Source organism: Symphodus melops, assembly GCF_947650265.1.
Source record: "Symphodus melops genome assembly, chromosome: 12".
NCBI lineage: Eukaryota > Metazoa > Chordata > Actinopteri > Labriformes > Labridae > Symphodus > Symphodus melops.
This window is the reverse complement of record NC_136702.1, coordinates 7,577,993-7,602,028: the sequence shown is the minus strand read 5'-3', so window position 1 is coordinate 7,602,028 and position 24,036 is coordinate 7,577,993. Positions and strand designations below refer to the sequence as shown.

General features: G+C 39.7%; 3 protein-coding genes across 5 annotated transcripts; 2 read left to right on the top strand and 1 right to left on the bottom strand.

The window, feature by feature from the left end:
- Positions 1–701: 701 nt before the first annotated feature.
- Positions 702–12,152, bottom strand: appb (amyloid beta (A4) precursor protein b). Of its 2 annotated transcripts, XM_079357710.1 has the most exons (18): positions 11,957–12,152; positions 9,262–9,429; positions 9,014–9,143; positions 8,797–8,909; positions 8,377–8,567; positions 8,055–8,290; positions 7,736–7,903; positions 6,238–6,371; positions 6,032–6,106; positions 5,428–5,586; positions 5,047–5,175; positions 4,811–4,910; positions 4,515–4,582; positions 3,954–4,092; positions 3,714–3,767; positions 3,290–3,381; positions 3,031–3,177; positions 702–2,951 (listed from the first exon to the last, which is right to left on the bottom strand). In XM_079357710.1, exons 1-18 carry the CDS (start codon positions 12,014–12,016, stop codon positions 2,850–2,852), a joined length of 2,265 nt encoding a protein of 754 aa, XP_079213836.1. In that variant the 5' UTR covers positions 12,017–12,152; the 3' UTR covers positions 702–2,849. The 2 variants fall into 2 exon arrangements, with proteins under 2 accessions (XP_079213836.1, XP_079213837.1); XM_079357711.1 differs by lacking the exon at positions 7,736–7,903.
- A 129-nt stretch (positions 12,153–12,281) lies between these two features.
- Positions 12,282–17,623, top strand: LOC306832772 (uncharacterized protein). The gene is made up of 6 exons (XM_079357719.1): positions 12,282–12,559; positions 15,341–15,607; positions 15,792–15,827; positions 16,581–16,625; positions 16,861–16,942; positions 17,139–17,623. The coding sequence occupies exons 1-6, from the start codon at positions 12,475–12,477 to the stop codon at positions 17,197–17,199; spliced, it is 576 nt and encodes a 191-aa protein (XP_079213845.1). The 5' UTR covers positions 12,282–12,474; the 3' UTR covers positions 17,200–17,623.
- Positions 17,624–18,993: 1,370 nt separating this feature from the next.
- Positions 18,994–23,632, top strand: piga (phosphatidylinositol glycan anchor biosynthesis, class A). Of its 2 annotated transcripts, XM_079358164.1 has the most exons (8): positions 18,994–19,130; positions 19,790–20,018; positions 20,103–20,264; positions 20,358–20,628; positions 20,927–21,059; positions 21,509–21,641; positions 22,380–22,586; positions 22,812–23,632. In XM_079358164.1, the coding sequence occupies exons 2-8, from the start codon at positions 19,818–19,820 to the stop codon at positions 23,079–23,081; spliced, it is 1,377 nt and encodes a 458-aa protein (XP_079214290.1). In that variant the 5' UTR covers positions 18,994–19,130; positions 19,790–19,817; the 3' UTR covers positions 23,082–23,632. The 2 variants fall into 2 exon arrangements, with proteins under 2 accessions (XP_079214290.1, XP_079214289.1); XM_079358163.1 differs by having other exon boundaries at positions 19,790–20,264.
- Positions 23,633–24,036: the final 404 nt, after the last annotated feature.

The following is a 24,036-nucleotide window of genomic DNA, read 5'->3' as shown; positions in this document are numbered from 1 at the left end:
CAGTACTCCATAGCAACTCTATGGGGTTCAGGGCAGAGGTCTAGTGTGACATTTCCACAGTCAGTGTCTTTTGGGGTGCCATGTCACCTGCTGGTGTTGGCCTACTGCGTTGTATCCTCCGCTGACGTAGCAGGAGATCTTAGAGGACTTGGTGCTTCCCTCTGCTGAAAGGCTGTATGGAGCCCCAGTACCAAAACTACCAGTTTACTGAGCCCTGCACAGTTTGGCTTGCTAACTCACCTGACCTGAACCCTAAAGACGATCTATGGGTAATGTCAAGAGGAAGATGAGAGACATCAGAGCCAACGATACAGACGAGCTGAAGGCTGCTCTCAAAGCAACCTGGGCTTCCATAACACCTCAGATGGTGGTCACCTCCATGCCACGCCACGCCGAGGCGTCCAAAATGAGCCCTGACATAGTATTGAGTGCATAAATGAAAATACTGAAAGAAGGTTCGACATTTCTGTATCAGAAATCTTGAATTTGATTGGTCGGATGTAATCTTATATTTTAGCAACCTCAGAAATATTTCCCTTTGTCTAAGGGATTTAGAATTTAATAGTCTCATTTTTTTAAATTAAATTACAAGAATAAAAAAACGTCCACAATATGATTATACGAGCTGCACCTGTCTTGTTTTTCCAGTGCCTTATACATCACGGTAAGAATTCAAAAATGACAAACTGAAGAAACATGGCTACATTCAAAATTTTATTCATGGTATAGTGAGTGTAGAAAGCATTTCTTATTCTTCAGCAAATGTTTCATTTAACTACACATTGAGGAAAGTAGCTGAATCAATGAAAGAATTGGACTTTGAACACTAGCATCAAAAGATACCCAGATTGAGCATAATTACAAATTTGAAAACATTCACCTGATTAAGAGCCTTAATTGTCTCTGTACATGTGTTGACTTGATGTAAAGAGGTGATATGTGTTGTATTTTGATGGTATAAATGCAAATGATGCATGTCACATTCATGTTTACAGGAGGTGGCTTTAAATGATTTTAAGGGAAATGTGTCTCTGCGCTGATGTGAGTCGTGGAGGTTTTCTCAGTGACGATGGTCATTCTTCACATCTTCATAAGGACAAGCGATTCATCCAAGACAAGAAATGCAGGCAAAGAAATAGAATCCACCACGGGACGAACAGAAACACTGTACATGTATACACAGAAAATGTAGAAAAATAGAATGTGTGTGAGAATCGGTGAAGGAATGTGCGTGTGGATGTGGCCTCTTAGAAGAATTTCTGTCGGCCCGGTAAGTGCTGCATTGTACAACATCGCTGACACAGCCAGAAAGAGCACATAAACAAGACAAAAGGGAAAAAAAAGAGAGAGGTGAGGTGAAGCTTGACAATGACAATGGGCCATTGAAGGTCAGATCTCGACCTGCTAAATATTTACAATCAGGAGAGACTGGAATGATACGTTCAGAAAACCTCTTCTCTATAGTTTCACTTGTATTCTCATTCTAATAAACAAACAATGCAGCGGTATAGTAACATCAGGGACTCGACAGCAATAATATTTGGTGATAATAATCCGAATGACAGAGTGCATAGAACGCAAACAGTAACAGAAATATCTTCCTTTCAGATACTATTTCACTTCATATATTACATAAAGAGCATTTTGCCCATGCAGCTAACACAACAGTGAAGCGTGGAGATGAGCGTAACAAGCTAAGAGTCAGTTAAAGCAAGTCTGTGTGAACAAAGCAGACCAGATTCTGAGTACTCTTTTCTTCTTCATATCACAAGGTCACAAAGAAGTCACCAGAAATGTACAATCCTGCTAAAAGATCTAGTAGGAGGACCGCTCCTGAGGACCTCAACATACAGTTTACTTTATCCGTCTTCAACATAGCCATGCACTACATATACTTACAGCTAATCTCTGTCTTTATATATTACACATAAAAAATTCAGACAACAAAACATTCAATGTTTTTCAACTTTACATATTTTGATCGTGGAGATTTTTCTGCTTTTTTTTTTTTTCCCTTTCCTTTTTTGAAAAACAAACCTGAAACAGGTGGGTTGAAATCATGCGTAGAGGCGCTCTGACCTACCATTCTCCCACTGCCAGCTTTAAGAGCTGATGCATCATCGAGCACAGTACAGCCGTCATCGTGGAGCAGAAGGATGTCAGGAGCAGAAATAGCAAAATGGAACAAACTATTTGAGCGATAGGAGTGAGAACTTAAACGGGTTTTATATGTTTTCTTTTTTTCCCCCCTCACTGTGAGCGCATCACTGTGGTAGCTTCATATAAATCTCAAACAGGCCGTTTTCAAATCCACCTTCTACATACTTCTGTTTGACAGTACTGCTTCCTTCATTCAACCGTTGTGTGCAGTATGACTTGGTTATTCTGCAGTATACCAGTAAGTAAGGAAGACTGGTCTGATACAAACTTTAAATATTTCAGAATTAGTACAATATCCAGGTATATTTGGCCAAATTACTACACACTACTAGTATAGTAGGTGGTTTCAAAAACAGCCAGGGTGTTCAAACACTATTTTGTTTTGCTGTGATTGGTTAGAATGTGCAGGTGAAACAGAACACCCTTGTCAGACCAACTGCAGGTAAATTTAAGATCAACAGGATTATCTGTTAATTTAAGGGATCTGGGAAAGGAAGGTTATGTTCCATTTCATTTTCCTTTGGTCCAAATCTTTTTCTTACTTTCAAACATGATAAAATCTTTTTTTTTCTTTTTTTCTCAGTACTCAGGATGGCAAACTAAAAGTGTCAGGCTGAAGTCCAGGGACTAGGATGGAACAGTGTGTGTGGGGTTTAGATACGCTTGAAGAAAATGTTGAAAAGGGTTCATTAGTTCTGAATCTGCTCAAAGAATTTGTAGGTTGGGTTCTCGTAGCCGTTCTGCTGCATCTTGGCCAGATGACGCTCCTCTGGTGTCACTGCTGCGTCCACCTGCGAACCCCGATAAAGAGGATTAGATACATGCATACTGTTAATGTATAAACACACAACATTTAGACAGATGTTTTACCTCAATAACACCGTGATGAATAGAAGTGTACTGTTTCTTCCTCAGCATAACCAAGGTAATGACAATGACAGTTGCTATGACAACCCCTCCGACCATAAGTCCAATAATGGCACCTTTATTGGAACCCACATCCTCAGCAAAGAACACCTGCCATTGAAGCACAAAAATGTTTCTAGTCGGCACAAACTAATGTATAAATTATTTTAAAAAATAAAATAAAGTGTATTCAAGGGTTTGATGGTTTTAATGGTGTTCATACCAGTTTCTGATGGTAGACTTCATATCCAGTGCTTTGCCTCTCTTCAGTCTCCATCCGCACCTCAGGCATCTCCTCTGGCTTCAGGGCAGATACTGAAAACAAAAGCAGCATACACAAAGTATGTCATCGAAAGTCATACACTTGTAGACATTAGTTCTAGCAAGAAAAGAAGATGTAGACAATGCAGGATTTAAAATTGTTGACATGAATATCATTATATAATATACATACATTCATTTAAAAAGGATGACTAAGCAGTCAGCACATCAGGAAGAGCTCAAAAACATACCTTTGTCCGTTTAATGACATAAAAAACAGAAAGCGACTTGAGGATCTGGTGCTATCACAGATTTTTGACTGATTCAACAGTTACTCGCACAATGTTTTGTCAAAGGTAGAAGTGCATTTTCAAACCCCAACTCACCAGGCCGTGTGGGGAGTCCTCTATCTGGAACTGGACGAGCATCTACAGGCTCAACTGCAGAATATACACATTTAAAAAACACATCATTATCTATCAGCCACTTTATTTCTCACATTCAGTCTTCATAGAAGTTTAAGGGAAACTACATTAACATTCTTGGAGGGAGATATGGAGAGATTGTCTAATTCATTTTCTGAATAAGTATCTTTGTCTATAGTACGTGTTTGGTGTGTGTGTTACCGTGGTTCTCTGTGTTGGGCTGGTTGAAGCTCTCAGGGTGGATGAAGCCCAGTCCGTCTAGACCAGGGTCCATAGGAGCGGAGCTGTAGGCCTGATCTGGCATCAGAGCATCGTTACCATAACTCACCCTGCCGTCCACCTGCAAACACAGAAGAATATTAATCTGGACATGTCAGCAGGGTTTCTAAAATGTACAAATCTAAAACCACCAACAGGAATTGAACTTGAATTCCCTTCCGCTCCTGGGAGACCTTTTTATGTTTCGGATGAATCAGTTTGATGACTTTCCTTCAATTTATCCACTTCAGCTGATTACACTCCAGTGTCTTTAAAACAAACTGAAAATATCCGTTTATTCTGTGCCTTCTGGTACTACCTGCGTAATTCTTTTAAATCCACCGGTAACCAATTCAGTATCTAAGTGTCCTTCTGTGCAAAACCATGGTGAGTGTGACTTTGTATACAATGTGTGGCAGAGCGGATTCTATTTATACACTGAAGAGTGAGCAGTTTGTACAGGACAGACTCCATGCATATGTGAGTGGGTGCAAATCATCTCACCCTTCCATCGCTCTGCAAAGAAGAAACTTGCTGAGACAGCTCCGACTGAACTCTCTGCACTATGACAGCTAGGGAAAAGAGGAAGGAGAGCATGAGTGCCTGACTGAACATGGGGTGCACGTACAAACCACTAGGCCACTTGCCCCCCATTAAATTAGCAAATTAAAAAGCAGAAAATAAACCGCATAGAATGAAGTATGTTGAGGATACTGTAATGTTCATTAGCACGAAGATACACATGAGAAGTCTTTATACTAAACTGTGCAGCTGGTTCATACAAAATATGAGGCACTTACAGACTTGGCTTTGGATCTCATTCGCCACACTTGGTACTTTGAAGAGCAGACCCAACGACTGATTCATCCTCTCATCGATCACTCGGAGGTGGGTCAAAACCTAAAGGTCAGGAGAGAGAACAAGTGCCCGTTTAATTCTGCAATGATGCTCTTCAAACATTCAAGTTCAAACCACAGTCAGTAGAAAGAAACACGTCAAACATTTTACTTCGCTTTAAGCGTTTGAAGTGTCGTACCTGAGGTCGGATCTGTGCGGCTTTCTTGGGATCCACAGTGCGGACGTGTTCGTAGTGTTTTAGCGTGTGCTGCCTGTCCTTCTGCTCTGCACGGACGTACTTCTTCAGCAGGCTCAACACCTGACGAGCCTGGTGGTGCCAGTGTTGTATGATGTTAGTGGGGTTGTTGCCATTTGAAAAAATATATATAAATTAAAAAAGATTGATGATGTCATGTCCCCATTTTGTTCACATTTTTCGTTGAGAATAATTTGGCACGTTGCCACTTGTCTGTATAGTCGCCCATTAACAGTGAACACACCCCATGACAGCTCTACTTTTTAAAAGATCAGACGTGTGTGAAGACATGCGTCTGCTTTATGTGTTTTTGTGTGTGTATACCCGTGGAGGGTTGGCCTGCAGGGCACTAAGGTAGTTTTCCAGAGCCAGGCGTCGGCGGCTGTTGAGCAGAGCCTCGACCCGCGCCATGTGGGTCTCCACCAGCTGCTGCCTCTCTCCTGCTGCCTCTCGCTCCAGAGCCTCCACCTTTTCTTGGAAATGCTGCAAACGGCACATTTTAGCGATCGGACAATAACAGACATGAACAACATTAATACAATAATATGATCCCGTTTTGCTAACTTTGCTAAGAAAATCCTGACTGAAATTGTGATTAATAAAGCTGCACTTGATAGTTTGCTTATTGGCTGTACCCAGCAGATCACAAGCTGGCAAAAAAAATGTGAAGCATTTTTTGTCTTCATCTTTTTGAATATCAACGAACAGATTACTTTGTGGCTATGGAGGTGTAATACAACTCTACTGCTGCGTTTCTTGCAAAAAGTCTGTACTCCTCATTTGGAGAAAAAAACAATCACAGCTACCTGTACCACATCTTCCAACAAAGATAACACTCTCATCTACAGGTGTAAGACGAACCATAAACCTTGACAAGGATTATATGAAACCTACAAATACACAATGTAGGTCATCGAGGGTTTCCTACCTGGATCACAGCTTTCTTGTCGGCGCGAGAAAGGCTCTTGGCCTGCCTCTCGGCCTCTTCCCACTCCCTCATCACCTGCACATATGTAGAAAAAGCAACCTTTATATCTGGAGGATTTTCGCTTGTGTCACAATTGAGTAACTTGAGAGAGAATATTCCTTGAGGTTATAGTTTAGCAAGTGAAAACCACACACACACAAACTAACCTGGGACATCATTTCACGGTGTTTGGCCTCCAGGCTTTCCTTGGCCTTTTGGAAGTCCGAGTGTTCGTTGTCGTCGCCAGGAGCTTCCAGGTACTGATCCACGGCATTGGGAGGACTGGGGGCCATGGTGGGCACTGGAGATTAACAAGAGAGAGGAGTCAAATGCTAGACAAGGTAGATAAGAGTGTAAAGTAAAGGGAACGATTTAATAAACTTTAAAAGGATGCATGAGGAGCTGATCCTCGGGCATCTGAAACACAACACATGTTTCAGCTAAAGACATACAGACAACACATACAAGAGGTTAGATACAAACTAACACAAATAAGAGGGTTAAGACTAACAGGTTATCAGGACACAAAGGGGGATCAGTTTCTCAGTCAAAATGCTGTTTATTTGTCTTTATATAATGTGGGAGCCTGGAGATAAGATCAACAATGCTGAGTCAGGATCAGGGTAGAAGCTGCACCATTGTGAATGTGATGCTTCACTGGATGGAAACTGTAAATCAACCAATCAACTTTAAAAACACGCATATACATGGTGGCCTAACTGAAACCCTGAGCTAGTGAAGACATGTTGAAGACATTGTTAAAGACTCACAACAGGCAGGTCAGGCTACTACAAAGGAGACACAAGACCTCGCATCTGCAAGGCATGCAAACGTGTGTACAGAAATGCATGCAGGTGCAGGCTGAAATTTAACAGTCAGCGTTTATGCCGCTTCATCCATATGCTATAAGAAGCATCAGTTAGTGTTAATGGTTAGAAGATGACACATTGATTACTAAATGGTGATCTGAAGGTAACTACAGGAGGATCATGGCTGTTTTCAGATGGGTTTGTGGATTTTTATTCTTCCGTTGACTAATTAAACATGATCAGTTGAATTACTAACTGATGATGCAGAAGGACCCGTCTCTGACCCAAAACCGTGAACAAATGTGTTCAGTGGGTTCAGCTTTTTCATGTTAGCCTGACATAAAACATCCCTGCTTCTCTTCTTTTCAAAGTTTGACTTTGAGCTGTTCAATTCGTTTTTTCAAATGGCTTGTGATGTGTGGTTGTCGTGTTCCCCTCTCTGTGACCTAGAGCTCCACTATCATTAAAACTAAAACTAACTGCTTCAGACAAAGCTGTAGTTTATATTCTTTCATTGGATTTGTTAAACTGGGGAAGAAAGTTAAAATAAATGTCTCATTGCGTCAAGTGTCCTTGTGAAAGATACACAAAACAATACATCCTAATTCAAGATGAAGGTTGATTGGAAGGCTTCATATTTTCATCTTCTTTCCTATTATACTCTTGTATCTCACAGAGAAAATGACCAACACAAGACTAGAATAGGAGCAACTTGTCCGTGCATGGAGTGGTAAAGAGCCATTAGACACTCAAGAGAGACAGATAGAGGGATACAATCTGTAGCAGCCTAAGGACAGGAACTAGGCTGCTTTTGTTAGCACCACAGAGTCTAGACAGCTCCAGTCCTGAGACTTACACGAGCTGCTGCACACGGCCATGCAGTACTCCTCCGACTCAAAGTTATTCCTGTTTCCCCCACAGCCCCCAAACAAGAAGGGAGCACAGCGGCCCTTCTGAGGTATGAAGTACCAACGCTCCAGCATGGCGTGACACGGGCCTGACACAGCACGAGCCCAACACACGGCTGAGATATACACACAGGCAAATAAAAAAAAAATAAAAAAAAAATAAAACATAAATGAATGTAAAATGCAAAACAACTTAAAAAGACAACACATGACAAATACAACCAATTAAAATGAATTCTCTCTTTTTTACAGGGCGTCTTTTCATACCTCTTACAACTTCCTCAACAGACTCAGTAGTGGTGGTGGTAGTGGTAGTCATGGCGATGTTAGCACTGCGCTCATCACTATCACGCTCATCGATCACATCGTCATCATCTTCCTCCTCCTCGTCTTCTTCATCATCATCATCTCCGTTGTCATCCCTTTCAAAAGCTTCTGCCTCTTCATCGTCATCTTCGTCGTCTTCAGCGGTGGCGGGTTCGGTGTCTGCTGAACGAGTCATGCTGCAGGAGAAGCGGTCCATGTGTCAATGAGTGAGCGTGCCCGTCACACTAGATGACTGGTGAGGAACATGAGTAAGTGATGATACCTGTTATCAGAGTATTCGGTCTCGGCTCCGCCCCACCAGACATCTGACTCCTCCCCTTCCAGCTCGACACTGTCTACCTCTCGCTCCGACTCCGCAGGACAGCAGACAAACTCCACCCCCCGAAAGCGATCAATGCCACATGGCAACAGCATCCCGTAGTCATGGAGATTCATAGAGCGGTCTCCACACGACTAATTTTAATGACAGACATCACTTTTATTCTCACACAGTTCTTGGGTGGCTTTTTATTGAAAAAAAAAAAAAAAAAAGAAAAAAAAAAAAAAGGAGTTTTGATTTTAAAAATACAACCACACAGCATTCAACCATTTACTGAAGTTAATATCTTTTGTGGATAATATTAAAACAAACCGTGGTGACAAGAGCTAACACATAGATCTGCTCTGAAAAAGATAACCTCACCTCTTTCGCAACAGTGTGCCAGTGCAGGTGGCTCTCACACTGGTCCATACGCTCCTGGTGCAAGAACTTACACTTGTCAGGAACGAGCAGGGCATCACTCACAAACTCCCCAACTTCAGGGAGAGGGGAAAAATGTGATCATTACAAACATACTCAGCTATACAGTACAAAGTAACATGGCTCAGTAACAAAGAGGTGTATCTCTCAATGTGCTCACCCAGACAGCGGTATGGTACGACAATGTGTGTGTGACTGCGGCATTGCTTGCGGCCTTTCTTGCACCAGTTCTGGATGCTGACAGGCTGATTGGCCTCCACAACATTTGTGATTTGCAACTCTGGGTAGACCTGGACAAAAGAGAGCAATTTGAGTCTTGATTTTCACTGCATCAACTTCCCCTTTTCTCTCTCTATATCCCAGTCTTTTTCTCACTGTCTGCATTGCTGTCTCAGTCTGTTTGTTTACCTCTTGGCAGTACTGCAGGATACCCTCCTTGGTGCCGATGCAGCTCTTGGTTCCAGAGGTGTCAGACTCCCATTTGCCACTCTGCACATTGATGTGCATGTTGAGCTTCCCACAAAACATGGCCACCTGGGGCTCAGTTAGTAAACCCACAGAGTCATCAGCAGGAACCTGAACAGAGAGGACAACAACAATGAAGAGTGCTTTCAAAGTGGTTTACATATAGCTGATGATCCATCAACAGGTCAGGATATTTCTTATATATGGAGCTTATGTGTAGTCCTATGAGTTTAACCTACTTACTCCACAAGCATCTGTCTCTTTATACAGTACTGATATTATGATATCATTCAAAGAAAGGCATCTTACAGTTCCATGATTTTACAGCACATTTAAGTCACTGCATAAAAAAAAAAAAGAACGATATAAATGGTCTTAGTCTTAGTAAGGCCGGATACTCTGTTTCATCCCTTGAGACCATATGCCAAGCATGAGCTAAGCACTACAGCCACAGGGCAGAACATGTGCCATTTGCATCCCTGGCTTATGAGGTTTTATTCATTTCTTTTATCAGAGAAAGTGCAATGAAAGTGTTGGGAAGAAATATAGACTTAAATAGCAGAGAAGAGAAAAATTCTACCACAGACAGCCAAAATCCAAATGTGAGGGATTGTGAGTCGCAAACAACCCTTTTGTGTTACTTCAAGTTAAGTGCTTTTGGCAATGTACTGTACAATATCACATGACTGTCTGTGCGTGCTGTTTTCTTTCCTTTGTATTTTGGAAACAATAGGTGGAAGTCTTTGTATGTTTCATCTTCAGAGCTATTTTCCTGGCAAACATCGGGAGAGACTGATGCTGCAAGCTTCCTACTAAGCCATCTGCTTTCAATCTTTAAGTCACAAATCTGACTTAATGCAATTGTTGCCTTTTAAAATGTCTATATTAGCATATGTTGAGTTTAGACAGGAACACATGTTCTTTTCTGTAGAAAATACTATTTTTCAACTTTAGCAGGCCATTGCATAATATTATCCATTCTTTTATTTTGTTTACAGTCCCTTGCATAAAATGGCAGATCCATATGGTATATCCTGTTTGAACCACAGGTGCAAAGAAGGTTAATTACAAACTGCAGCGCTACGAAGTTGGTGCTTTAACCGGCATAAAGAGTTTTATGGTGTCACAGGCAACATATCACTCATCAGTTGTGTCCTTCAACTCACATTTCCTGTGAACACATTTTAGTAACAAGCTGTATCAAGACACGTTCTACCAGTAAGTGGCTCCTGAGCTCATTAGTCTAGGATTACACCGAGTTAACCAGTCTGACCTGGTCCAGCATCAAAGAGAAACCTGGAAAACACTTGTGTGTGACTGTGAGGTAGTCTGGCAGAAGGCTGGTGTACACAAGTGATCACATTTATAAACTGCTGCAGGGGCTAACTGATTTAAGAAGATTTAATGTTTACGCAGCCTGAATACACTATGGCAACACTATGGCTGGATTTGACTGGATGAAATGGCAAGTGGATATTAGTTAAGTAAGGTTATTGAACCTAGTCTAAATAGTGTCCTGCGTAATTCCTCTGTGGAGACATTTTTACTGCAGCATACAGGGGTGTTGTTGGGGCTGTGACATTATATTGAGCCTGACCCTTAGAGAAACACTCTCAAGTAACCCTTCTTACAGCACGGCAGCTAGAAAACAAACCGAATCCTTTAAACGACGTTATATTTGAATGAAGCTCATCCCGTCTCTAACAGCTCCTGAGCTGTGAACGTCTCTCTGATCCTGCACAGCAGCAGTGCTGTGGGCGCCATCTTGCTTGTGTCAAACTATAAAGGCTGCATCCTTTTTTCCATTCTCCTCAGCAAAATATCCACACACTGCAGCTGAAACGCTGCTGGAGTGCTCGGACGACGCAGCTGCCTAAAACACTGAGCATTAGCATCACTAAACATATTCGTAGGTATCAAAAGGCCAAATGTAAGGCTAAGTCGTCTGTTTGGTGTGTTTTGAGTCCCCGTGCCAGTCTATAATATTCATGTAAAAAGCTAGCTAACTTAAGCTCTTCAGGCCCATTTAACAGCATTTATTAGGAGACTTCGCCCATCTTAATTATTCCAATAGACGAAAACAGAACCTAGTCATTGTTTATGGTAAATGTGCGCACAAGGCTGCAGTGAAAATCCTCCCCAGGCTCAACCAAAACAAGGTGCTCTGTGGTCCAACTTGGCAGAGCAGAGCTGTCAATCACTGACATCTAACGGTAGGCCTTGGTAGCATTGCTGACATTTGGTTCAGTAATGCGTAGTAAATCTCTGGACACTATCGAACTGGCAAGTATATGGGCTGAAAACGAGATTGTGGTTTTAAAAGATGATAGGAAAATTAATTTCGTGGATTAAACGAACAGCGTGTAAATGCGTGCCTGTGGTACTGTAGCTGCAGGGATGTTACTGTCAAATAGACACCAGCAGTGGACGATACATTTCTCATATTCAGATTCCAATGTGTCGTGGCAACATTGTAACCATTATTCAGATACGTCATCATTAAATCGCAACACCGCGGTCGGCGCCGTGGCCCGCTCGGGATTTGTGTCGCTGTGTTGTAAGCTAAAACAAAAAAAAGGCCCAGAGAAAAGGCGAAGCCTGGGAAACTCTCGGGACAGATTTTCTCGGCTGAACTCACCTCGGATGAAAGCGTCAAGGTCGCCACCAGTAACAGCAGAAACGCCGTGTGCTCTCCCATGCCGTCCTCCTGGTATCCAGCACCCCCGTTTTGTTGGCTTTTTATTCCTTTCGTTTGCTCAACGATCTCAACTCAGCTGGTAACACGTCGAAAACAGAGCGTCGGCTCGATCCCTGTGATCCCTCCCTGTTTAGCTCCCGAATGACGGCTTTAGGCAGGAGGGAGGTGTTTGGATTGGATGCGGGAGGGTGGGGGGGGGGGGGGGGGTGGAGGATGTGCGCCTGCATGGTCTCACACAGACATAAAGAAGAAATCAGTGCAGTTGCTTTCACTTATAGATCGCTTCTTTCTAATTCGGTATGTGTTGCCAGGCGTATCATATGCACGCAAAATTGCAATTTAGCCTTTGAAATTTCAATTTCAATTTATTTGTACGCAGAGTGACAATATAATATAGACTATACTCCTCAAGATATCCGTTTTTTGTTTGTTTTTTCGCTTCACTCAAAGTTTTCGTTATGACTCTATGTTGGGTGCTGTTCATGCTGTTAACGGTCTCGGCAGGTGAACTGCTGGCAAGTGAGCCGGCGTTCGCAGCAGCAGGTAAGCTGTGTAACTTCATAATTGCATCTTGACGCTTTATTCTTTTGTTGACACTTTCTCTTTGGTTAAACTTTTAGCTGCACTGTTGTTAATTTACTCCGTGCCTTTGATTTTTAGTTTAGTTGCATGATCTTGATATAGCCCTTGTCAGTCAACTGCAGTTAAATATTTGTCAGATGTATATCACATATTGAACTCTTATTATTATTAAATTCTACATTCGACTATGAAGGTCAACCGTGCGTCGAGGCTCCGCATACGGATCAAACTCCACCCTGTAAATTAATAAACTTGTTCCCTATGGTAGATTATGTTCACATAACTGTTGTACCTCGGGTTAGGTTATTCCGCGACGGAGGATTATGGTCACATTAAAGACAGAAAACAATCTAAAATGTTGAAATTAAAGTCGTCATGTAAAAGAAGCTGAGCGTTCGAGACCAGCCTGCACGAAAATGATGAATGAAAAACTCGACAGTATTTTTCTCTGCAGACGCAACTTCCTCCAAGTCAGCTTCATTCTTTGGAAAAGCCACCGTTTTGCAGCATCTTCATGTTCCTGTTCCATGTTCCGTGTGTGTACAAGAAAAGATGGGGTCCCAAAAACACTGCACAGTTATTATGCACATGTAAATAGGGGCTTTAGCAAATATCACAAAAGCAAAACAAATTTTGTTCTTGAAAATGGGTCATTTGATATAATTCATAATACTGTTGGATAATGTGTAAGCAGGATTCCTTACCTCTACAAATGAACCTTTTTGTTTTTGTTTTTCACAATATAAATGTTCATAGGACAACACATAGAGACATACAACATATAGCCTAGAACTGGGTTCACAAGCCTACAAGTAATCATAGCAAACAATTTCTCCCCAAATTGCTTTCATAAAGTGAATATAAAAGTGATTTATATTGTGAAAAGAAGCAAATAAGATCGTCTGAAAAATGGCTTGAAATGTCACTTGTCAATAAATCCTCTGGTGCTGATCCTGTTTGCTTCTTTTGACATGTTTGTGTTTTTACATCCAGCACTTATTTAGGGGTGTGTGTGTTTGTGTCTTTGTTTAATTTATTTAACAGTTGAACAACTTGACTGTCTTCATACCTTCCATATTGAGACAATATTTCCATGTTCAAACTTCTGTACAACATTGTTTCTGCACCCAGCCACTCCCATTTTCCATTAAAAACAGGTGTACCTGGTGCTTTCCAGGGTGATCCAAGTTCTCGTGGCTAAAGTCGAACCCTTTACTTTCATTTATAAGCTAAATGACTTTGAATTGCCCCATTGTTCTATAAGAGATCAGTAGGAATGTGTTTTTAGTGGAACGTGTCCAATCTTACTGACATTGAAGGAGAACGAGCCACACTGAAGCACTGATTTAAATTAGAGATCTGAAGCCAAATATATTGAAAACCACCGATTTCTTACTGATCAATGTATTTGTGACTGCTTTGTTAAATCTAAACCTAAAAACTGACTATTTTCTGTCAAATCAAGCTATTTAGAAATCCGACTTAAAAGTCAGTACTATCTTCTGTTTACTTAACTTGATGCTGAGTTAAGTGAATTGAAGTGTTATGTATCAGAGAATGTACAAGCCAGCTTTAGAACTTAAAAAAAATAAATCAGTAGTTTAAGTCTTGTCAATATTTGTATAGCGCAAATTCATAGCAAGTGTAATCTCAAGGTACTTTAGAAAAAGCGGGTAAAAGCACCTAAAATTTCTTTTTTTACATTTTAAAAGCTAAAATGACACCATGCAGTAACAGGGTGTGTGGAAAACTGGGTGTATACCTGCTCCGTGTAACATTCAAATGTAGAATCATTGTGGGGAAGGCATGATAAAGAAAGTAAAAGTCAGTTGAGTACTGTGTAATCTTGCACAGCCTGTTTGCATCACACTTTGTTTTCCAGGTTAAGTAGATACTGGATGATTGTAGTTTGTCTTACCTTTCGATTTCAAGTTTAACAACATTAACTGGCTCAAACTAACTGTTGAACAGAGCCTGAAAGATGGGCTTGTGCAGAAGTATTAATCAATCAAACTTTATTTGTAAAGCACTTTTCATACAAATGTGTATCACAAAGTGCAGAAGTATGACTTTGTGCGATACAGGGTTGGATAGGAAACAGGATTATGTTTGTGATGATAAACAGTTTAGAGGCTGGTTTCAGTTTTGTTTGAATGTTTGTGAGTGTAATGAACGGCAGAGAAATGCACCTGCCAAAACATAATGTGAACTGTCCATCTACATGTATATAAATTAATGTTGTTGTTTCAATCTGATAAGCCAAAAGTAATTCATAAATTAGGTGCATTTTTGAAAAATTACCTTCTCAATGATTGTCATATTTTGACTATGCTGTGCATTATTGCTTTGTTTAGTTATTATCGTGTGTTCTGTGTGTGCTCCGTACCATGTCATATCTTCATGAGCCACATGAATAACATGAAAATATGTGGGAAAGGTGTCTTGTGTTCTCTGGTCTCTGTTGACGGCTTTTTTTAAAAAATAAGAAGCAAAAGTACGGACAATAAAGAGATTTTTAAAAGTACCAATAAAAGTAAAAGAATATAAAACTTATTATTCTATGTTTTTAAGTATGCACGATGAATGCCTGTGAAAGGATTCCATCTACAGGTGCTGACATTGAGGACAAAAGGAAGATCTTTGAGACACTCACTAAATGTTTTAATTGATTTTTTAAATCTGTGTTCATAACTACACTGTAGAGCCCTGCACTAATCCTTATCTTTAACTTCTTTGCTGTAGAGACTATCAACGGCATCCTTGGACAAACTGTACTTCTTCCATGCAACTGCTCAGGAATCAATTTGGACAAGCCCTTTGTATGGCAGATGGAAAAACCAAACAAGACAAACATGTTCAAATACAACAAATCGAATCCCAGTGGATTTGTGCCAGAGGATAATTGCTCTTTAACCCTAACTAACATCACAGCGATGGACAAGGGGATATACACATGCCGTTTCACTGCTGGAGACTACAAAACATATTTTGTAATTCTAAACGTTTCTGGTGAGTAATTTATTATACACAAATACAGTATTTGAGTCTTTAACTGTTTTTAATATGTAAATGTAGCTGCTCTTCATTTCTGTGTTACTGACTGTCTAACTGTTTTAATGATGTTTCATCTGGAGAGCCTAAAGACAATTTAACAGGCTAACAAAATATATTCTATTCTTTTGTATGACCTCAGAGCCTGCATCAGGTGAAAACGTCACAAGAAAGCCAGGTAATTAATTGTAAAAAAACAAACGTTTGTTTTTATTTCATATTGGATGGAACGTATATATATTGGTATAGCCTCTCTTTTTTTCACCTTGCATTTTAACCTTTAGTCCCCTCCCACCAGCCATATTCAATGTAAGAACTCAGAGAGAGTCTCGAATTTAAGAGAAAAATATAACTTTATTGAAGTACACGCCTGATTTTGGCTGTTGTTAGGCTGTTAAAGAAAAACTATGCTACTGGTGAGCTAAGTATTTGTCCAACACAAAGGCCCTGAAAACATTTTGTCACACTAGTCGATCATGCAAGACAAATACATTTTTTATCTTAACAAGATCTCAAAACAGAGCCAGTTTCACTTGAAGGCCTGTTAGAGCCCGAAATTGTATAAAAAATGTAGCAAAACCAAAAATGTAATAATTAGTGGATATTGTAACAAAATGCTGAGCCGAAAATGTAATAACTTTTTGCCCAGTCAGTTATTACATTATGGGGCAGGCAAAATATTTTTCTCCTAATAATGTAACAACTTGTTACATTTTGGGCAAAAAGTTATTTTAGACGAGTTATTACATTTTGTGTAAAATAACTGACCGGATATGAACCATCGTATGAACTGTTTTTAATATGTAAATATAGCTGCTCTTTATTTCTGTGTTACTGACTGTCTAACTGTTTTAATGATGTTTCATCTGGAGAGCCTAAAGACAATTTAACAGGCTAACAACATATATTCTATTCTTTTCTATGACCTCAGATTATGGATTATCTAAGAAAGCTGAAAACTTCACAGGAAAGAAGGGTAATTAATTGAAAAACATTATTTTATTTCATATTGGATGGAACGTCTGTCTGTCTGTCTATCTGTTTATCTGTCTGTCTGTCTGTCAGTCTATTACCTCTCTTTTGTCACCTTGCAGAAAACAATTGTAAAGCAGTAACATTTTACAAATAACACCATTAGGTTAAAAGACAATCCTAAGAATTCATAGTGTCTTTCATTCAGTGTCAATATTAATATTCTTCATTGTTTACAGAACTCTGGGTCCCCCTACTAATTACAATTCTTCTGGCGCTTGGCTTGGTTCTGTTCTTGTTATATCTGATGAGAATCTCCAAGTAAGTTTTAAAAGTGTTTATCTCCATGAGAGATATTTACTCAAGAGTTGCTAAACATGTTCTATTCAAGCTCTACTGGCAACAACAAGAGTTGCACAATAGTTATTGAAGTTGCTTAATCGTGCTGACATGTTGTTTCATGTAGAAACCTGCACTACTCTATTATTAATGTCATTTGTCCCCTGTATCGTTTTAGCACAGAAGAGAACAAAAGTGACCACAGAGAACATTTGGCTGAACGCAGAAGACTTCAGTGACAACGTGAACAAACGTTCCACCAGATGGTGCTTTTTCATCAGAGTTACATCAAGAGACTGCTTACAGGCAGCTTGATTTTTTTTTTTTTTTTGACACTCATAAAATGATTTGTTTCTGACCAGGACTTCAGTTTATTGAGCTTTTTTAAACGTTTGCAGGCAGGTGTTTACACTTCAAATTGAAGACTGTTAAGAAAGGTTACCTTCTATTGAAGATATCCATTTAAATTGAATCAGTAACACCTCAGCAGCATGCAAATTCAAGTCATCAAACCACAAAACCAGTTCAAATCACGCTGTATCCCTTCGTTATTCTGCAGACAGAAGCAATTATTCCAAAGTTATGCAAGAAAAAAAAAAATTACAGTATGAATTCTATTAGTGCCTTTATTGCAATATAAGTAAAAACATGTTAGTACAAGATATTTATAAATATCTTGTAGTAAAATAAAATAAAATAAAATAAATAAATAAAATAAAGTGTCTATATATCGCCATTCAGTTGATCCTTATCATCCAGTACTAACTCTTGGTTATTTGATGTTCAAAACTTTGCAACAATTTTGTAAACTTTGTCTTCAGGGTTGTTATGCATCTGTTTTCACTGACTGTTTTTTAAATTCAAGGTGATATATTTAAAGCGTAGTTGCAGCACTGTTCTTTTCATGCACAAATACAAACACGTTAGTTTTGTGAAATGTGTCTAATACTGTGATTTCTTCTTAAGGTTTTAAGTTTATGCAGCATCTTGAAATGACCTGCTTTTCTGGAAGGATTATTTAAATGTTTTGTTTTTCACTTTTGTACATTATCCAGTTAATTTTAGTTAATATAACACATACATGTATAAACATGTCTACTACACGGTTTATAGCAGTGGTTTTCAAGGTTTTGAAAGCCCCTAGAACATGTTAGGTACCAATTATTTTTCTGCATTCTTATCAGTTTTTTGCACTGACTTTTAGTCTTCTTCTGTACCACTGTCTACTTTTGAATCTATTCTCTTGTCTTTTAAAAATATTCCATATACAACGTCTACACACTTAGCTTAGAGTGCTGATGGTGATGTAATTTTGGGTTTTTATAAATAATATAACAAAGATTAAGGTGTTTGAACTTGTTTTTTTGGAAAATGTCCTGAGGTTTGTTATGTCTATGTGAAATATAAATAAAGATTGATTGATTGACTGGCTGGCTGGGTTATTTCAACAAACTAATGTAACATTAATATTCAATCCAGCACTGTTTATACTAATCCACTTCTGCCAAAGAAATGTATGTGCATTTTACCTGAAAAGTGTATGAGAATCAAAGTAAAAATAAATTATTATCAAGAAATTAGGATATTAACTAATTCCCAACAAAAGATGGCTATGACAAACAGTTTAACCTTTAACAAGATTATACGGTAGGCCTACATTTTGGAAATCTATATTCTTCTCAGTCAAACATTTTGGATATCCACAATAATGATCATTCTTTGTATGCACATCGTCATTTCAACTCTCATCTGTCACTCTTCCTTTTAGAAATGGCATTGTCACTTTTGTCATTCATTGGGCTTTAACTTTCCGATATACAATGTCATTCTCGTCATCAACACAAATAATGGATACAGTAGACATCTTCAAAGGAAAACTAAAGGACACGTACGTCAAAAACTGTATCTACAAACGTGTCTGTGTACTTACGTGTACTTACGTGTCTGTGTACTTACTTACTTACTTACTTACATACTGTACGTATAATATATCCATCAACAGTAGCGTCACCGTAAACCATTGCGTAATGCGTATGACGTTTACAAAATACAGGAAGTGATAGAGGCGGCTAGCTGGCTAGCTCAGGGCTAGCGAGTAGAAATGAATCTGTATCTGAAAAATGATGGGGATATTTTAACTGGCTGGAACGACTTTGACAGTTTGTCCACGGTAAGGCAAATCAACACAGACAGCATTATCTGTTTTATATCAGCCAAAATGTGAAGCGTAAACAAAGTTTGCTTTGCCTTACTGTAGTGAGATTATACTGTAAACACTAAAAAGATCACAAGTATACCATAAATTTTAATCATGTTGGTGGACTGTGGTTTAGATATTTGCTAAGAAAACATCACACCCCTCTCCCTTATGTATGTTAAGAGAGATCCAATATTGTAAGTGAGTAGTAACTTGTTTTGATCAGCAGCATTAACTATTTACCCCCCATATATTATTTATAATTTGAAACTTTGACAAGGTAATAAGAAAGTCAAACATTGTCGATGCTGGCTTTGACCACAGTGATCAAAAAACGGAGGTTTCTGCACTAAGCAACAAGTCATTTCTTGTTTACAATTATGCAAACATACAGTATCAAACGAAGTACAACCACCTTAGACAGTCTTACTCAAAGACATGTCTAGAACTTTTCTTATTAAATTGCTCAAGTAATGACGAATGTTAAAGGTGATTTAAAAAAGGTGGCATTAAAATAAATGATCCCAGGACTGAACCCGCATTTTACAAGATTATTAAACTTTGTATTATTTGTATTAATTCAGTTTTGAACTGGTTATGTGATTATCTTATATCTCTGTTTGTTGTTCCAGTGAGAATCAGCCATTTAGAGGTTCTACAATGGGCCAAAGAAGGAGAGCATCAGCTGTGAATACCCCGTCATCTCAGAGAGTCTCTGGAGCTTTTGAAGATGTCGCCAGAGTCACCCAAAGGAAACACAATATCTGCATGGTGTCCGACTTCTTTTATCCAAATATGGGAGGAGTAGAAAGTCACATTTACCAGCTATCCCATTGCTTGATTGAAAAGGGACACAAAGTGGTAATTGTCACCCATGCCTATGGCACAAGAAAGGGTGTCAGGTACCTGAGCAACGGACTGAAGGTCTACTACCTCCCCTTGCAGGTGATGTACAACCAGTCCACAGCCACCAGCTGCTTCCACAGTCTCCCACTTCTGCGCTGCGTGTTTGTGAGGGAACGTATCACTGTGGTGCACGCACATAGTTCCTTTTCTGCCATGGGCCACGATGCACTGTTCCATGCCAAGACTATGGGCCTTAACACGGTACATGACTTTTATGTTGCGCCAGGTCGACAGATCAATATCAAATGTTATGTTATGAACTAAACATTGACTCAAACGCTTCTATTTCTCCAGGTGTTCACTGACCACTCGCTCTTCGGCTTTGCTGACGTGAGCTCTGTGCTGACCAACAAGCTTCTGACTGTGTCCCTGTGTGATACCAGCCACATAGTGTGTGTTTCATACACGAGTAAAGAGAACACAGTGCTCCGTGCAGCTCTCAACCCAGAGATAGTTTCAGTTATTCCCAATGCTGTTGACCCTACAGACTTCACCCCTGACCCCTCCCAGCGCCATCAAGACACCATCACTATTGTTGTGATCAGCCGCCTTGTCTACCGCAAAGGTAAGAGGAAGCTCCCTTGTTGGATATTTTCGCCTATTTTTCTGCTATTTCTGCTGGTTAATCCAAGTTTTAATCGTAGACAAGCAAGTTGTCATGGAGCTTTTTTTTCTTTTGGTAGTTATAAAAGTTAGAGCCCTCAGTTCTCCAGGTCAGTGGATGATGTTACAGTACATAAAACTATGAAAAACCTCGTTCAGTACTATGCATATACATAGAAAAAAAAGTTAGGTATAGGTCACGCCATTTTAAGCCTTACTTAATAGTCAAGCAAGTATTTACCGTTTCTTCTCCTGTCAAGGAATTGATCTTCTTGGTGGAATAATCCCGGAGCTCTGCCTCAAACATCCAGACCTGCATTTCCTAATAGGTGGAGAGGGACCGAAGAGAATTGTGCTGGAGGAAGTGAGAGAGAAATACCAACTTCATGACAGGTACAGGCTTGATTCATTTCCCTCATTCCCATGTTTTTTTTATTTCTGTGATGACATTATTAATGAGAGCAGGTCGTACCGAAAATCCCATTGAAAGTGTCTGTAGTTCTGCTGTTTATGTCAATCAGGGAGCTGAAAGAACAAGAACATGCCGTGAGTTTGTGTTTAATTCTGGTGTTGTTTTTGCTCATGTAACGCTGGCAAAATAGAACATAGAACAGGCAAAAATGATTGTTTCCTTTATCTGATAAAACCATAGGTTTAACCGCTGACCCGTGGATGGCAGCAGCAGCAGCTCCACTATACGTCATTTCGTTTACAAAAACAGGAAGTGATAAAGGTGGCCAACAAGCTGGCTCAGGGAGTTAGCAAGAGCAGTGGAATAGGTTTTGTTTGGATATATATATATACTGCATATTATCTGACTTCTTTGACTTTGGTCAACGCAGGGTGCGTCTGCTCGGAGGCTTAGAGCATAAAGATGTCCGTGGAGTGCTCGTACAGGGGCACATCTTCCTCAACACGTCTCTGACTGAAGCATTCTGCATGGCCATCGTAGAAGGAGCCAGCTGTGGACTTCAGGTATCTAGCTGTTAAACAAGATGTTCAAAAGAATTCATTAGTCCTTCAAAGAAAAGTAGATCATTTAAGGGTTCACTTACAACAACAACAATGTGAAAAACTGGTTTTTGTTGACCCATGGAGTACTCTGAGTGTTTTCTGTATGCATGGTTGTCACTGTTGGGTGTGGCTGCACTTCTATCTGATCCAAAATCCCCACAGACATACTGGGTGTGGTGGAAACTTTCTGCTATTGGAATTCATTGAACTTTTAGTTTTGTTTTCAAAATGTTTTTTTATTGATTTTAAACTGAGCAGTCCGGGGATTTCCATCAATCCCCTGAACTTCGATCTCTTCAGCGTGAGTGCACGTTCTTTAAAAATAAATATATAATCATGAGAAGGAAATGGACAAAAACAACACAGGTGATATTAATAATTATATTAAATATGTTGAGACAGATGCAAATCTTAATAAAAGATATGTAATTAAGAATTGAAATAAATAAATCCAACTTAATTATACAGCTATGGCAAAACAGAAACACAACACTCATAAAACAGGGCCTGACTTATATTCTTAAAAGAGCCAGTAGTTAAAACTAATGGATTCTAACCTTCAGGCTCTGTCTCCAAAAATGTTAGAAAATGTGTTCAGTGTAGCTTTAAGTAGACAGACTTTGTTTGTGGTGTACAGTACAGCTGATACACAGGCTCAGGCTGCACTTTGACATTGTGGCTGATGTTTTGTCTCTTGAGGTGGTAAGCACTCGTGTTGGGGGCATTCCTGAGGTGTTACCTGACGACTTGATTACCCTATGCGAGCCGACGGTGCGGTCATTATGTGCTGGTCTGGAGACGGTCATTGCCCGTCAACGTACAGGGTCTGTACCCTCCCCCGCCTCCATCCACGCTCTGGTGCGAAACCTCTACACCTGGAAAAATGTTGCAGAGAGGACGGAAAAGGTTATTTCATATAAAGCTACAGTCACTCCTCCTAAATTGTAAACAGAGAATTATTATAATGATCACCTACAGCAACACATTAACAAAAAATGGTTGTAAATAAAGATAACTTGAATGTGAGAGCTTTGATTTTTGACTCAAAGATTTAATTCTACGTATAGCAAGCAGATAAATAGAGAGCGTTTCTTCCAAGCATATCAATCATAAGTGTGATTTCCCTCTCAGGTGTACGACCGAGTGGTTGGAGAAGAAGTGCTCCCCCTCCCCAGACGGTTACAGAGGCTGAGGGCTCACTGCGGACCCGTGGCTGGCTCCATCTTTGCATTTTTGGCCGTTTTAGACTTTCTCTTCCTCCTGCTTCTACAGTGGCTGGTGCCAGATCGCATCATGGACATTGCGGTAGATGCCACCGGCCCTGAGGGAATGTGGATTCAGGAAAGGAGCGGTAAAAAAAGTGCCATGAAGCAAGCAGCTGAAACACAAATGCCATCATAGCAATCCCGACACATTCTGCCTCTCTTCTAGCTCCTCTTTAGGGTTGGACTGCTGCAGGCAGAAAGTGCTCAAAGTGAACAATACAATTGTAAACATGTATCGAAAGGGGATCTGGTTTATATTAATTTATTTAAAAATTGAAAGGCATAAAGGGTTATATATGATATAGATATAAATCTGTGGCGTTTAGCTAAGCTTTTAAAACCACTTATTTGATATTTCATGCACAGTTTAAGTTGCACTAAACAGGAGGAGTAAAAGGGCTGGTTAACTGCAAACTAACTGGGAACATAACCGCACTAACTGTTTACATGCATACCTCATTTGCAGCGATGGATTTATTTGTAATAATCCCAGTGTGTGAAGAACTCAGCATCTGTGCAAATGACTACGTCTTATTTTGATTAAACGGGTGACACCACTTTTTTTTTTTTTTTTTTTTAACGATACTTTAAGATGTTACATATCTACCTGGCGACATTCTGTTTTTGCTGACTTCTGAATGACGCTCAGACAAGCTGCTCTAGGAAATAAAGCACAATTTTATAATGTTTCGTCTGCTTTCTTTTCATCTCTTCGAACATTGTCGCAGTCTAAGCCCCTCTATGATGACACGATGAAGACTACTTTCTCACAACTGGTTTTACAAAAGAGATGGCTCGGTGGAATGAATGGTGCCAGACTAAACACAAAGAGTAGCTGTGAAAGAGGAGGTGATATAGATGTGTTGGCGTGTCTTTTCAAGGCTAACAATGACGCCATTTGAATTGTGTCGTGCTTTCAGGCTTTCAGACTCCAATAAAATCCAGAGAGATGCATATAGAGAGAGCAAAAACAAATCTGAACTTTGTGTATTAGATGTAAATGTTTCCAAGTTGAGTGACGGAGCTTAAACATGAGATTATTTCAAGTGTTTTGTCTATTTAACATTTTAAGTTGTTTGCCTTTTTAAGGA